Source organism: Buteo buteo, chromosome 26 (genome assembly GCF_964188355.1).
Source record: "Buteo buteo chromosome 26, bButBut1.hap1.1, whole genome shotgun sequence".
NCBI classification, from domain to species: Eukaryota; Metazoa; Chordata; class Aves; order Accipitriformes; family Accipitridae; genus Buteo; species Buteo buteo.
In genome coordinates, this window is record NC_134196.1 from 12,624,587 (window position 1) to 12,639,780 (window position 15,194).

The window sequence follows — 15,194 nt, forward strand, 5'->3', positions numbered from 1 at the left end:
AAAAGATAGATGCCCATTAAATAATTAACCGCACACTTTCTATTCCATCAGCTCGGTTCACGCAGCCCCACGAGGGAGAAAGGAGGCGAGGGGAGGGGGGGGGGAGAAAAGCAGCAGTGCCATTTCGGTAGCCTGCTTTCAGGGGAAGCGGGGGGCTAGGGCAGGCAGTGATGGTGGGGAATAGCCCCCCCCCATCTCCCCCAGCGATGCTTGGGGGGGCTTCTCCTCGATTTCTTCTTTCTCTTTGCGTTTAAGGTAGAAGCTCGTCCCCCGCGGAGCTGCCCGCCACCGGTGTGTGTGTGTGTACCCCCCCCAGCCCCCCCAGCACCACCATCCCCGTTGCCGCCTCCCGCACCCTCCCCAGTCATGTCCCACCCGGAGCGATGGGGAAGCTCGAGGACAACGAGAGGGTGATCCTCAACGTGGGGGGCACGCGGCACGAGACCTACCGCAGCACCCTGAAGACCCTGCCGGGGACCCGCCTGGCCTTACTCGCCTGCGAGTCCCAGAGCGAGTCCCCGGGCGGTGAAGAACCAACCCTGCCGCCCCCCAACCCACCTCCACCCGCGGGGGGCTGCCCAGAGCCCGGCACCGGCTGTAGCCCCCGGGGCAGCGGGGGTACCAGCGAGTTTTTCTTCGACCGGCACCCGGGGGTCTTCGCCTATGTGCTCAACTACTACCGTACCGGCAAACTGCACTGCCCCGCCGACGTCTGCGGGCCCCTCTTCGAGGAGGAGCTGGCTTTTTGGGGCATCGACGAGACCGACGTGGAGCCCTGCTGCTGGATGACCTACCGCCAGCACCGCGACGCCGAAGAAGCCCTCGACATCTTCGAGGCTCCCGACCTGCTGACGGGCGAACCGCCCCCCGACGGCGACGACGACGACCTGGCCGCCAAAAGGTTGGGCATCGAGGACGTGGGGGCCACCGCCGAGGGCAAGGGCGGGCGCTGGCGGCGGCTGCAGCCCCGCGTCTGGGCGCTCTTCGAGGATCCCTACTCCTCGCGGGCCGCCAGGGTAAGCGCCGACGGACGGACGGACGGATGGACGGACGGCGATCCCGCCCCGGGGGGAGGCTGAGGGGCTGCCAGGGGCGGGCACGCCGTGGTCCCCTTGCCCTTGGGGCGTCAAAGGGGAAGCTCGCCCCGGTTGGGGTGGGCGTGCGGAGGCGATGACGCTTCTTCGGCGGGCTGCTGCGTGGGGGTGACGTCGGTTCCCCGTGGGGCGGTGGTGCGCGTCCCCTCTGCATCCGCGGGCGGAATGGGGGTCCCGCCGTGCCGGCGTCCCCCGCGGGAGCGTATGTGGGGTGAGGTGGGAGCCGTGCCCCGAGGAGTCTGTATGGGGGGCCATGCTCACCGTCCCGGGTAAGGGGGGGGACGCTTTTCTGCGTGGGTGTGGGCAGACACAGCCCCGAGGTGCCCTCGTCCTTTCTGAGCACCTAACGTGGAGGTGCCCTTGGGGCCGGGGCAGGTGGTCCCGCCGGGAGGGCATCGTTGGGGGGGTCTCGGGTTTGGGGTGAGGAGGTGACGAGGATGCAGGCGAGCGACCTCAGCCCTGCCCCAGCTTCGCTCCGTCTGCTCTGGGAGGTGATCCGAGTTCCACAAAGTAAGTGTGACGGGGGGGTCACCCTGGCTCTCCCTCCATCGATTTCTCAGGGTGACCCTTTACCAGCTCCGTGGCTGAGGGTACGGGCACAAGGCAGTAAACAATCGTAGTAAGTTTCCATCATTTAGATTGGGGCTTTAGATTTTGATGCCGACTACTTTCTACTTTGACGATTTGGACTTTAGTTCCGTCTTTTAGTTGCTGTTGTCAGTGGCGATGCCGGTTTGCTTCCTAACCCCGGGCTTTGGAGCAAACAAATGGTTGTAATTCCTTTGAGAGAAAGATTTAACAACGAGAAAAGCAACCACCAGCAAATCCTCCCTGCAATACAACAAAAAGAACTTGTAATTGGAAACGTTTGATTATAAAATGGTAGGAAGTGTTTTGCAGCACATTTACCGGGATTCCTGTGAAGTATTCAGAGCTAAGCCTCGTTCTGCAGAAAGTGCAGTTACGGTGGGTGTCGTCTCCTGATCCGTTCCCCTGATCTCACTGGCAACCTCACAGATGTGACCCTGAGAGTGTGGTTAAGTGAATTCCTGATTTGTGCCCTATGGCCTGATGCAGTTTCTGTGGAAGTTAGCAACTCCCGTGAGCTTAGTGAGGTAAGTTAAACAGAAAGTAACAGTCCTTGGAGTCACTACTGTCCCTTGCTGAGTGCCAGCGTTGTTTATGTTTTTGAAGGTTGCCCACCGATACGTTTTCCCTTGACAGCCGGCTCCAGCTGATACTTGAAATACGATTTTAATAAAGGATCAGTTCTGAGGACAAACTACCAGAAGTGTCTATCTTTGCTCATCGATGGCATACCCACGTTGCTCGTATCTTAGCTGTCTGAATCCTAAAGAAAATTTGGCTGTCAGTTATGTGATGAACAGTAGCGCGCGCGGTGATTGCACTGCAGGTTGTCTTTCACCTCCTCTTTCGTGGAAAGTTGCTGACGGCGCCGAATCTGCGGCTTTTACGATAGGGAATCTTTCCACTCAGCTTTGCTGGAGAACCGAGGAGTGCAAAGTAAACGTTAAATGGAAGATACCAGGAGAAATAGGAAGGTAGGCATGCTGATTGCAATTGTGCCCTGGAGTTGTAGCTGTCACTTGGGTTTTCAATCCACTTCGGTCCACTCTTTGACAGAGCCTGTAGGCACTTGCTTTCCAAATTTTCCATCTGTACTAGACCATCCTGACCTGTCAGTGGCTCGGCTAAAGATATTTTGAGTTTGCAAAATGAATGCCCTAATTAACATAATAACAGAAAATTGCGACATGGCAATATTCGTGTCTTAGGAGATAAGGTATTTACCTTTTTATAACTTAAAGCCTGGTTTTAAACATTATATTCAGATTTCAACCCCAGGCAGCCAGAGTAAGGCAGTGTCAGAGATGTAACAACAGTGTCTAAATCAGCGTTTTCATTTTCTTCAAGGCTGCTACTCTGTACCTCGATCCTTCAGGCAGGGAGACAACTTTGAGAAGTGCTGGCAAGTTTTAAAGCATTAAGTAAATCTGTATTTAAGGACTAGCATGCACTTAGTAAGCACTCTTGAACACAGTAATTTAAGGTGATGGTAACCTTAGTTTGGAACTGAGACATTAATGTCAATTCAACATTTTCCCACACCTGAAACAAAGACGTTATTTTTTGAGTGTTCTGGCAAATACACTTCTTGTTTTGTGTCAGCTGAAATGATGACTAACTCTAAAAACATTTGAGTGAAATCTTGGCCTTACTGAAATCAAGACAAAACTCTGTGAACATCAATCTTTGCCTCGTAGTGTCAGCTACTGACTCATACGCCACTTAGATTATGGTGAGGCTGCTTAGTCGTAAACTTTCTTAATAATGGTGGTAATTATTTTTTTAGCATTACTGCCGGATTTAACTTCAGCAATGTCTTTTCTGGGAATTATGATGATGATAAAAATGGGATATTTTCTATTAATGAAATGGTACTTAATATTTGTGATTTTCTTTATCCTAAACTGTGATCTCTAAAAATAGAAATTTATAGAATTTCAAATATAAGTTGCCATGGTAACCTATTGGGGGATAGTGCACGCACAAGATTATTCTAGCAAGACCATCCAGTGATGTTACATAAATAGTGGAACTTGTTTGTTGACAAGAAGGTTTACTTTATTTGAGATTCTAAAAAAAAAGATTCAGCTTTTAGTGTATGCAGTTTGATATTCAGATGGCGACATCTACTAAACGTGTTTTTTGTAAATATAAAATGTAATCCACGTACATACAATTGCTTTGAAATGTGCAATGCTTTTCTTTGTTTCTCAAGTTCAGGAGTTATATCTGAATATTGTTTCTGGGTGTTTTTTTTGTTTGTTTTGGATTTCATAGACTGTGAAATGAAATTAAAGAGTACAGCGGTACTCCTTTCACTCCCAGGCTTAATAGAGCAATCATTCACAAACTGCTATTTGACAGAATGCTGTTATGTAGGTACAGAAAGCTAGTGGCATAAGATACTGTCATAGGAGGAGAAGCGTCGGGCAACTAAATCTTCCTGTGAGTTGGTTTAAGCATCTCTGAAACAGACACTTACCTGATTCTTACCTGAACCAAACGTGTATTGTGCGTTTTGCTAGTTAATACCTGTCAATGATTTTGGTATCCTTTGATGGCTCACAAGTGCAAAGTACTTGTTATGCTTTTGTAAAGTGCAAGGATACATCCAAATAGTTTGTAAGAAAGTACGAGAGGCATAATTAAGCACTGAGTTTGAAGGAATGTCTGCAGAAGCCCAGCAGGACCTGGAACGTCAGTGCTGGTCTCAGATACCATATTTCAAATTAATTAAGCTTTTAAGGCCTTTTACTTTTGAATAATAGTTGATGCTCTTTAAGGAATTAATTCATATTTGTCATTGATTTTTCCTAAAGATTATGGATTACTCTTGTACTTAGCGCAGGAACTCAGAAATAGCCCAGGGATTCGCAAAGTTTGTAGCTATATGTCCTTCACTTTCCGAGAAGACGGTAAATCTGTTCGTGGGTGAGGGGACAGCACCTGCGAAGTGGGGTGGCTCAGGGGGTCAGTATGGCCCAGGGCACTCGAGCAGGCGCTGCCTGCAGCACCCTTGCTGGTTCTGGCAGCTGAAGGCAAATTGCACAGCCCCTTTGCTGTAGGGTCTTTATCTATAGGAAAGATCATAATTACTTGGTTTACAAGGGAAGGAGAAAAACTAATTAGCAAGTATTTGTAAAGTTTGCTGTAAGTAAGTATTCACTGAAACACAAATAAAACCACAGAAGCCTGGCAGTTGAGGCATCAAGATACTTACACCTTCTTAAAAATACTGATCTTGCGCTGCTTCGTCGTGACACAAGGAGCTGGACTTGAGCAGTGAGCGGTACCATTGGATGGAAGTACGACGTTCCCGTCTACTGCTTTATGTGAAGTTACGTTGTCAGAGAGTCCTTTCGGCGTCCCGTAACATCTACACCAGCTCTGAACGTTCGGTGGGGCTGGTTGTAGGAAGAATCGGCTGAAAGGAGTGAGATGGGAGAGGGAGAAAACAGGATTTGATAGATCCCCTCGAAAGGCTAAAGCTACAGAAATCATACTGGAGAGCATTCTTATCAACAATAACTTCTGTCTTTATTGGTTTTTTTCCAGGTCCTAGATACCCGTCTGTATGGTGAATGACTGGAGTGGGTTATATTTTTAGGGCTTTGGCTGTTCGTGATGCAAAACAGTTTTTATTTTTGGTGGAAGCAACGCTGCCGGGATAGTCTGAGATACTGTGAACGGAGTGGTGAAGATATATTAATCTCAGAATATATTTTTGTAGATTAATAGTGAATAGCAAAGTTTATTTGCTTTCTTGACAAATAGAAAGGCCCTTTAATTTATAAGTGGAAATCTTTATTCTCTGTCTTCTATTCAACAACGAAAGCAAGTATACTTTAGATTTTACCATTTAATAATTTTTGAGTTATGCAGACATCTTCTATCTGAAAGTGATAAAATAGTAAGGCTGATAAAGAAACTGCAGAGAGGGTATTCCTTTTGCCATGTTGGTAATCAAAGTGCTGAATTTATTTTTAAATGGGAAAAGAGTCCTTTAGATTAAATTGGTGGAAAACCAGTCATTCTGCTTGAAGCATTTAGCCTTTGTGAGCTGTCATTTTTAAAGAAACAGCAAGATCTGTTCCTAATGACAAAAATCATAATGCATCGCTGTTACAGATATTCATACACTCTGTAGATTCATGGGCTACCTGGGCTAAATCGCATTGTAAGTAATTTTTATTAATTTACGTGTGGCATGCTGGCTTTTAAAAGTCTGAACTGGAAATTGTAGCCTAATGCGTGACGTAGTCAACATAAACTAGCTTGATTGACCTTAAACGTAGACGGCGTCTGATGGCACTGACATGTCGGTGAGGTAAAATCAGCAAGATTTCTGCCTCCCGAACTTCTGCCTTTCCCTCTACAGCTGTTCTGCCTGATGCTGCTAGTGTTTCCATGGAAACAAGCCAGCTCTTGGCTTCCTCTTCCCATTGAAAACAGCCTTCTCGCTGTCACTTATTCAACTGGGAAAAGCATTTTGTCATGGCTCTGACATAAATGCCACAGAGATGATCCGTCCTATCGTTTCAGAAAGAGACGCCGTTACATACGTGCGTGTGCATACAGCCAGATTTGTCTTCCAACGACTCTGAAAGAATTCGGTTAACGGACTTAGGCTGAATTTGCTTTGGTGTAACTGGAAGTGGAAATTAGCTTAACATACACAGCCCAAGATAATAATGGTGTAAGAAGTAGTTCTGGTTGAGAAATCTGGCAGACCACGTTCCCTTCCTTTCTGTAGTTAACATGCAATGTGCTATTGGCCACGTTTGTTTACAGTGGTAAAATTCTTAAATGGTTTACTGTGGGGATGAGAACTTATCTTCAAACCAATTAAGATGGTGGTGGGAGGAGTGGCTCACAACTTCTGGTGAATATTGTATAGGTTTCCATGCTACCGCCAGACGAGGTATCACATTGTCACGTCATTGTCATATGATGCAGTCAGGATATGAAAAAAGTGACATAAGAAAACTGGTATCCCTATATTCTTAAAGTGTCTGGTACTTAGTCCAAGGTAAATGTATCAATCAATACCCTGTGAAGAAGTCCACATTTTTGCTTGTTATAGTGAATTCGTGTTGAGTCATAATCAAAGAAGTTCAGAACTCAGACTAATCCCAAATCCTTGATTAGTTTCCTTCACTGTAGTAACTTCAAGATATTTTAAGGGAAGCTTGCGTAAAACTTGCTTGTCCTTTTCTCCCTCAGTGATCACTGGCAGAAAGTGACTGTTCTCTTCCTATGAAGTTACCTTGCAATTGGGGCAGAAGGATCAGAGAAGAGGAAAGGCAACCCTATATAAATACATTTTTAATATTTTAATAATCTCTTATGAAGTGCTGTCCAGTCATTTTAAGATGGAAGAGACAAGTTCTTCTCATTATCAAGTGCTGTTTCAGAGCTGTTTGTTTCTCCAGAGAGTCGTCCTGCTCATCCTGTGCTTCAGACTCTTGGCTCATCTTGGGGAAACTGGGTTTCCTTCAGCCACAACTGGAAAGAAAAGGGTTTATGCTCTCTGTATTTAACATCCGATGGGGATAGTGTGTTCCCTTTTAATTCTCTTTACTAAACTCTTCTTTAGACCTCACTTCTGGCAATGTGATTTACAGAAGCTTACTGATTCAGTGTAGAAACTTGTGGGGATTTCTGCAGGTTGGTTGTTTTTTTCTTTTTTTTACTGTAAGTAAAGTAGTTAGGCAAATAAAATATAGATACGGTAATATTTGGAATATCAAACTATCGGTTATCATTCTGCTTAGTGTATTTCTTACAGTGATACCGTTCCTTTACACACGTTCTTTGACAAGCACACACCCTTTCCAGTATAACCTAGTAATTGCATACAAATAAAATTTTGTTTTTAAAGCAATGCTAAGCAAAGCTGTTGATGAATTTTATATGGAGAACAAATAGGGGAGCTATGTCCACTCTTACTTATATGTGCTGTTATTTCCTAAGAGCCTTTCTCTTGGTGCAAGGGCTGAAACTTGAGGATATTTCAGTATTTCACACATCAGAAATCATTGGAAGTGGTGACCAAAATATACAATTGTGGAAACGTGCACGGAAATGCTAATAAAAACTTAGCATTGGCAATATTTATCAACATGATAAAAGGGATTCAAGTTGTAGTGATGACCTGGTACATTTTCTTCCCTATCCTGACATACACATGTATATGTTGATATAACTAAACGGTAATTTTGTCAGAGAGAGTTGTAGAGAATGAACATGAAATCACACTTTTTTTTTTTTTAGTTGTACAAATGTGTTTAATTAACATCTTTGTTGGCACTTTATGATGACTAAAGCACTTTTGAAAGAAAAACTCCACTTCCATCTGTTAATCAGTAGTGTTAAAAATAGAATGCCATCTAATCACATGAAATACAATTTCTTGTGATTTGTGATTTGCTTTACAGAATTTTTGACTGAAGTGGTGACTTGAAGCTTAAAACCCCAATTATCCAATTATTATTATAACTATGGGTTGTCGTCGACCCCTCCCCCCCTTTAAGTTGAAAATTCTGAGATGTTGCTGTGGTTTTGGTCTTTTTATCAGTAGGTTAATTATCACAGTGGTGTAATAATTCAGTCCTTTCTTATTACAGACAGCTTTTTGTAGTTTCTTAGTGTTTCTAGATGAACCTTAGATATTGGGCTTTGATATGCTCCTGCAAAATGCTGTAAACAGAGAACAGTCTCTTACCCTGGTGCTGAATAATGTGGTAAAGTTCATTAATATGCATTAAATATACCACACAATATCATCTAGTCTTATTTCTGAAATAAGTATAGTTTCTTAAATGTTTCCATTTTCATTAGTGTATAGCACACAAAATTGTTTGGGTCTTTTTTTACTATGCCTAGTCTTTGAAAAAGGGGAAGTATCCCCTGAAGTTTGTGGGTTTGGTTTTGATAATTTGCAGAGTCCTAGCTTTATAGCAGTAATCTTCTTTTTAACGGTTGGCCTACTTAATTTCTCAGATCATAAATGTTCACAAAATATATTAGGCTTTTATATGCTGTCTAATATATGATTGAGGGTAATCAAGTATGTGGTAATTAGTATTTTATATATAGCCTGTGCAATAACAGAATTTTATTTTTTTTTAAAGTAATGGTAAGAAATATTACAGGACAACGTAAAGGATGTTTTAAAAGTATACAAATGTGTGGGTATAAACTTTCTTTAGTTCTTAGACAATACCAAAGGAGATGTCCTCATTAGTCCTTATTCTTACATAGGTATTAAAAATTTCTCTGTACTTTTCAAGTGAGCTATTTTATCTTCTTCATTGGCACTTGGTAATCCTTTACCCATATGAACGGTAATTATTTTTAATAATTGGTTTCAGGAGTATCTTAATTTTCACAGGATAATGATTGTTAGGAGCTGAAAAAGTTAACTTAGATCTTTTCTTATATCATTCCAAGTGTTATGCAAGGGTTTTTTTTCTGACAGGAATTTTGCAGTATTATAAGTTTAGTCCAGACATAGTTTGGAAAAGAACCTTATTTGTCCTCCTGGTTTCTGATCACATTTGGGAAAGGAGTTCTCTTGCATTTTCAATTCTAGGTCTGATATCTACCTTCAGGTTTCCATTTGAATTTTAGGATATAATTGATGTGCAAACACATCTGGATTTCATCTTGAACATTCTTGCATTATTCTGGGAAATTATTTACATTATAAAAAAACTCAGCGGGACCTGTGTTTTGGCTTTCTCCAGCTTCCTGAGAGGGGAAGTGGGGAGGGAGGGTGCTGAGCTCTTCTCCCTGGGATCCAGTGATGGGACACGTGGGAATGGCTCAAACCTGTCCCAGGGGAGGTTTAGACTGGACGTTAGGAAGCATTTCTTTACCGAGAGGGTGGTCAAACACTGAAACAAGCTTCCTAGAGAGGTGGTCGATGCCTCAAGCCTGTCAGCATTTAAGAGGCATTTGGACAATGCCCTTAATAGCATGCTTTATCTGTTGGTCAGCCCTGAGGTGGTCCAGCAGTTGGACTAGAAGACCGTTGTAGTTCCTTTCCAACTGAAATAGTCTGCTCTAAATAGGGAAGTTCTGGTCTTCCAACCTTCTTTTCCCTTACAATGGAAAATGATGTCCTTTTACTTAATAATGATGATGTTTTATATTTTCATGGTTTAAAAAATAACATGTATATAGTAACTGGCATATGATAAATGACATCAACAGCGCTTTTGAGGCAGAAATCAGGTGGGGTAGGATTTCAGTACAGGTATTGAACATCAGCTCTGCTGTATAACTCGGTATCTGTTCATTATCTTGTAATACTTTATGTTAAACAAATTGTTTTAAACACCTTAGGCACCTGCATCCTTTGGCCAGTAAATTTTATTACTGGCTATATTCGAGGCTATTTGAATATAGTTTCAAATTTGAGGATTTGAGACTTTTGGCAGCAGGCTGGAGTTATTTTCCTGCTTGCCTAGGTGATATACCTGTGCAGCTTGGAAAAAGAAATGGTCATGTTTGTCATTTGTCTCCAAAACAGGCATGTGAAGCTGATGTTGCAGTGACCCGTGAATGGTCAACAAAATTGGTTTGATGCATTGCAGCTACAGGGTCTCCTTGGTTAGTCATTGCATGTTTTAAGTTCACGCCTCGATAGCAGAACAAATGAGCTGGGGGAATTAAAAAGGAGAAAATATTTGATAAAAAGGGAAAACTACATCTTGATGAAAAATGAGCCATTATGGACTGAAGCAAAGAATGTATTTTGATTATTTTGGTTTATCACAATATAGCCAGCCAAACCTTAAAACTGGCAAAGGCATTTTGTGTTGCATGTGTGGGTTTTTCTGAGGGATGTTCACTGCTTTAAGGATGGAAGATGTTGGTTTTCTTTAAACCGCAGGTTTATCTACTTGTTGCCGTTGCCACTTCCTTAATCTCAAAGTGAGAAGGGAGCTTTGATCTTTTCAAAATGACTTCCCTAATGACTAGGTTTATCACATTTTGGAAACAGCTACTGTAGGTCTTGCAGCCGGTCTCCACCTCAGTCCAGGAGCTGCGACAGCCGCAGGTGTCTCCCAAAACTATCTCGAGAGGCTCTCAGAGTTGGTTCTTAGTTATCTGTTTCCCCATTTTTTAGCCCCACCGTGTTGCATTCAGTGTCTTGTACTGTCACTGAGCCAATGACTGGCTATTCTAATACTCCTGAATCAAGGCCTTTTCCAATGCTTTTGTAATAAAATTAACCATTTTTCTATGGTTTGAAGTACGATGATAGCTATAGATGTCTCTGCTGTTAACACTACCTTTAGTAGCTGTGTTAGCAGCTTTTCTTCGAAAGCGTGGTGGCATGCATCACTTATTGAAATGAAAACCCAGCAAAATTTCAGTGATTTTGTATTCTCAACAATGTAAAGATGTTTAAATTCAGTATTCAGTAGCAGAAATGTACCCATTAGTCTCTAGAGAAGTGCAGATGTAGTTGGGTTCGTATTTCATTAGAGGAACCTGCCTTGCACTGCAATCCTGACAGATTCATGAGATGAAGGCAATCCTCTTTGAAATAATGCCTGGTTTGGTTCAAATATCAATAGCTAACTTTCTAAAATAGCGTGAGGAAAATTATTAAACTCCTGTCTTGTGCTGCTACTGTTTGTGTACTCCTTGAAAATACAGATCACGAGGTGTGTATTAGTAATTATAATGTACAAACTTTGCAAATCTTTGTTTGTTTGCTGGCAATGCAATTTTAAAATAACAAGGTAATTGTTACAGTTTCCTAATCATGTTGTGGGTAAAATACCGCCTCCAGAAACCCAGGCCTTGTCTTTGGGTAGGAAAGTCTTGGCAATAGTGAAAGTTAAAGGAAAATGCATGACCTAAATTTTTCATACTGTTCAGACAAGTACAGTGTGACAACTGTGTGCACTGCAGAAACAGGGGTGAAATGTGAGTCTGAGACAAGGGAGGAGAACGTTTGTGGTCCTAGTGCTTTCAAACTTCCAGTGGAGTTTTTATCCATATATATAAATATGGATGCAAATATTTTTTGTGTGAGTGTATATATATATGTGTGTATATGTACACACAAGCACACACATTTCTATACAAATGCATCTATTGGTGTTCCTAACTGTAATTATGATAGTCAAGGAGATTTTTTTTTTTCCTATTTGTCCTTGAAGATTTTAGTCAAGAAGCCTGCATCCCACATCTCATGACTTAATTCAGTGTTCTTGCTTTTACTTGTTTAATTCAGCTCAGAGCTATAAGTTCGAGTTTTGTGGACTGCATACCTTGCTTTAGTAGGCTATGATTGATCTATCTTACTGGATACACATATGTATTACTATATTGGCTTACAGTATTTTGTTAATCATGTTTGATAATAGAAGTAGTGTTCCATTCTTTATAAATTTTATCTCAGAAAAAGGGGGAAAACTTGAAGCAGTTATGTAACTAAAGAAATCTTGCATTCTGTAAATGTATATCTTATGGGTGACTCTTAGGGCCAGTTAAACTTTTTCCTGCACTTGGCATATTATAGAGTCTCCTTTGAGTGCAGGTTTGTGGCTGTCAGAAGGTTCTCAACTCTCTTTACAGCTTTTTCTCACTGAAGTTTTTGGAGCTCTGTCTAAATGGGGCCCTTATTTTCACAGCCCTGTAGAGATTTAATTGTTTTCCAAATCTTTATCCTTTGGTCCAACTTGGTTATAAATGGCCAGCTGGTTCAGAGTTCTTAGGTGAGGGATCAGTAAGTCTTTTCTTTTTAAAAAAAACCCCAAACCAAAACAACAAACCAAAACAAAACAAGGTGAAGTTGGAAGTCCTGACAACTTCAGGACATCTTTTCTCAAGAAAGCACTTGTTACATCAGGAAGCATAAATCAGCTGAAGTAATTGGAGCTCAGGAACAGGTTGAAAGAGCCAGCAGAGGCTGAAGGACTGTTGTGACTGGGAGGGGGTTTCACTGATGTAAGGAAATCCTGCTGCACTCGAGAGCTCTGCCTTTTGTGCAATGAATACTAAATCAAGATGGAAATTGTTTTACAGTGTCTTGTGCAGTCACTAATGCATTATGATATGCATTTATGTCATTTAAAAAACCACTTAATTATTCCAAAGCAAACCAATATCTTATGGTGTCCATTTTGTGGAAAGCACCTATAAAATGTAAACAAGGAGACTATTCTTTCTAGGACTTTATTTCAAACATCCTAATACAAGTAATTATATTGCTTTTATATTTTTATTTTTTTAATACAAGTAATTATATAATTATCTTGCTTTTATAGAGTTACACAGAATGGCTCAAGAACCTATAAAAGGTCAGTTCTTGTGGTAAATTATCTGGAATTGCACTAGAACCCTACTGGTTTTTATATTGTAAAAACCCATTCTTTGTATTATTTCATAAGACATATTAAGAAACTGATGTCTCCCAGGGATGCAGCTTTCCCTTCTTCAGCTGTTGTTAAGGGGATATATTAAATACAATCAGATTTGGCAATCATTTTCATTGGGTCGTGTTGATAACAACATACCATGATTTTTCATCTTTGAAGTGTTGCAACTTGTTTTATTATTAATTTATCTGTATTTTTTCATTTCATTGTATTTTTTTTAGAAAGAAGAGAGGATCAATTCAAGTCAAGTTCATACACCTCTGCTTCTTGTGAGGAATACTGAATAAAGAGAAGAACAAACCCAACATTTAAGCGGAAGATGCAAAAAGTCATAGTACAGTGAAAGCGGTGAATGGTGTAGGGATTGTGTTGCGATGAACTCATTTGGTCAGGCTAGGAGGGACACGGACAGTAGAGGAAGCTCAGTGACTGAAGTGTTGGCAGGGAATTCTGGAGATCCAGGTTTATGTCTTTGCGAGGCTGTAACATCTTCTGTGGTTCACCCTGTCTGCAAACCGGGAAGGTACAAATGTTCTCTTACTTTAGAAAATAAAAAAATAACGTAAAAAATTATGCAGTGCTCAAATAATGCAGTAAAAAAAGGGGAACTGTATTTTAGTTGGCGACTGTCAAATGTAGTGCAAAGGAGAGCTTAGGTACTTTTTAATGGAGGTTGGGGATTGTTTGCTGATTTCTGTGCCCAAAGATTTAAGCGTACATAATCATCTCGTGGTCCGTCCTTTTTTTTCTTTCTCATTCAGTGGATCTATGGTGGGAGTAAACTGGAACTGTGTAGCCATTTGGATATACACAGTAATGAATATGAGAGGAAGTCCTCATAATATATTGATAAATTTGTTTGCAGAGCAGAGTTGGAGGAGTGTATTCAGAGGAGGAGGCATAGATCCCACACCTGAAAAATATGGGAAAAAGAAAACTTTGAATTCAGTAAGAAAACATTGTCCATTCTGTGAACTGGCTGAGGCAGGGTCTACATGGGAGAAGACTCTTCAGTCACGTTAGTAAAAGTTGCTTTATAGGACGTGAACACAAGGAGATTGAATTAAGGTGGGGTTTGGCACAGATACAGTTTGTTAAAGTTCTTCCTCCAAAACTTACCATTAACATTTCTGAAATAAAAGGTTTCCAATATTCAATACACCTGAAAACAATGTAATTCTCCATCTTTCTCACAGGTTGCTGAATGTTTGCAAAGACATTTGGCATTTGGCCTGCGCAGTTAAATTCTGGCAGAACAGAGTAGAGAGTCTTAAAATGAGAAATATTGGTCAATCTTTACAGTTGGCTCTGCTACAAATTCAATCTGCAGTATATTAGAAAGATTGTTAAATATTTTCAGTGATCTCATGTTGATTCTTGGTTGTGTTCTGTAGCTGCTTTTGAAGTGTAGACTGATGGTGAGCCTTAGCCACCAGGCATGGGAGGAACGCTTGAGCTTGCAGGCTGTAATTCCATGGGATACATTTTATCAGACTTTTAACAAAAAGAATAAAAGGGCAAGATCCCAAGGAAATGCCCAGTGTGAGGAATACTTATGGTAGCACTTAATTTTGTATTTCAGGAGCTTTTGCATTGGTTAGTGAAAGCTGGTTGCTATTCTTTGCTGCTTTTTAATATGTTAATTAGCTGTGCTCAACTGCGTAGATGATCATTATTGGCTAAGCACATGGCAGTGTTGTAACTGAGTTACTGTAAACTCTAGTAAGATATTCTTCCAAAGGGATAGGTAATACCTGTTCCTCAATTCTGAAATAACACCCATTTTTGTGTCCTGCTTCTCATGTACAAGAATTCTAGCTGTGAGTTCTCGCTATAGAGAGGAGTGAATTCTTCCTATATAGGTGGATGCATTTTCGTGAGTAAGGTGTTGTTTAACAGCTCATTGTGAAACAAAGCCAAACATTTTGCTAACTTGATCAGAAACCTGAATTGTTCTGTAAGGTAGAAGCCACGGAGAGCAAGAGCATTGCCATCAAAATCACTGAAGTGTTTTGAAGATCTGCCTTTACAGAGGCCTGGGGGCGCCAATGATGTTAGTTTGATTATTATCTTTTTTTTCCCCCCTCTTCCCCCACAAACACCCCTTCCC

At 41.5% G+C, this 15,194-nt stretch overlaps 1 protein-coding gene across 7 annotated transcripts in view; it reads left to right on the forward strand.

The window, feature by feature from the left end:
- Positions 1 to 383: 383 nt before the first annotated feature.
- The window catches only part of KCNC2 (potassium voltage-gated channel subfamily C member 2), a 101,687-nt gene continuing 86,876 nt past the window's right edge, over positions 384 to 15,194 (forward strand). For all 7 annotated transcript variants that reach the window (XM_075057721.1, XM_075057725.1, XM_075057727.1 and 4 more), the window contains exon 1: positions 384 to 1,016. In XM_075057721.1, coding sequence (XP_074913822.1) covers positions 384 to 1,016 — 633 coding nt within the window. The remainder of the gene's footprint in view (positions 1,017 to 15,194) is intronic.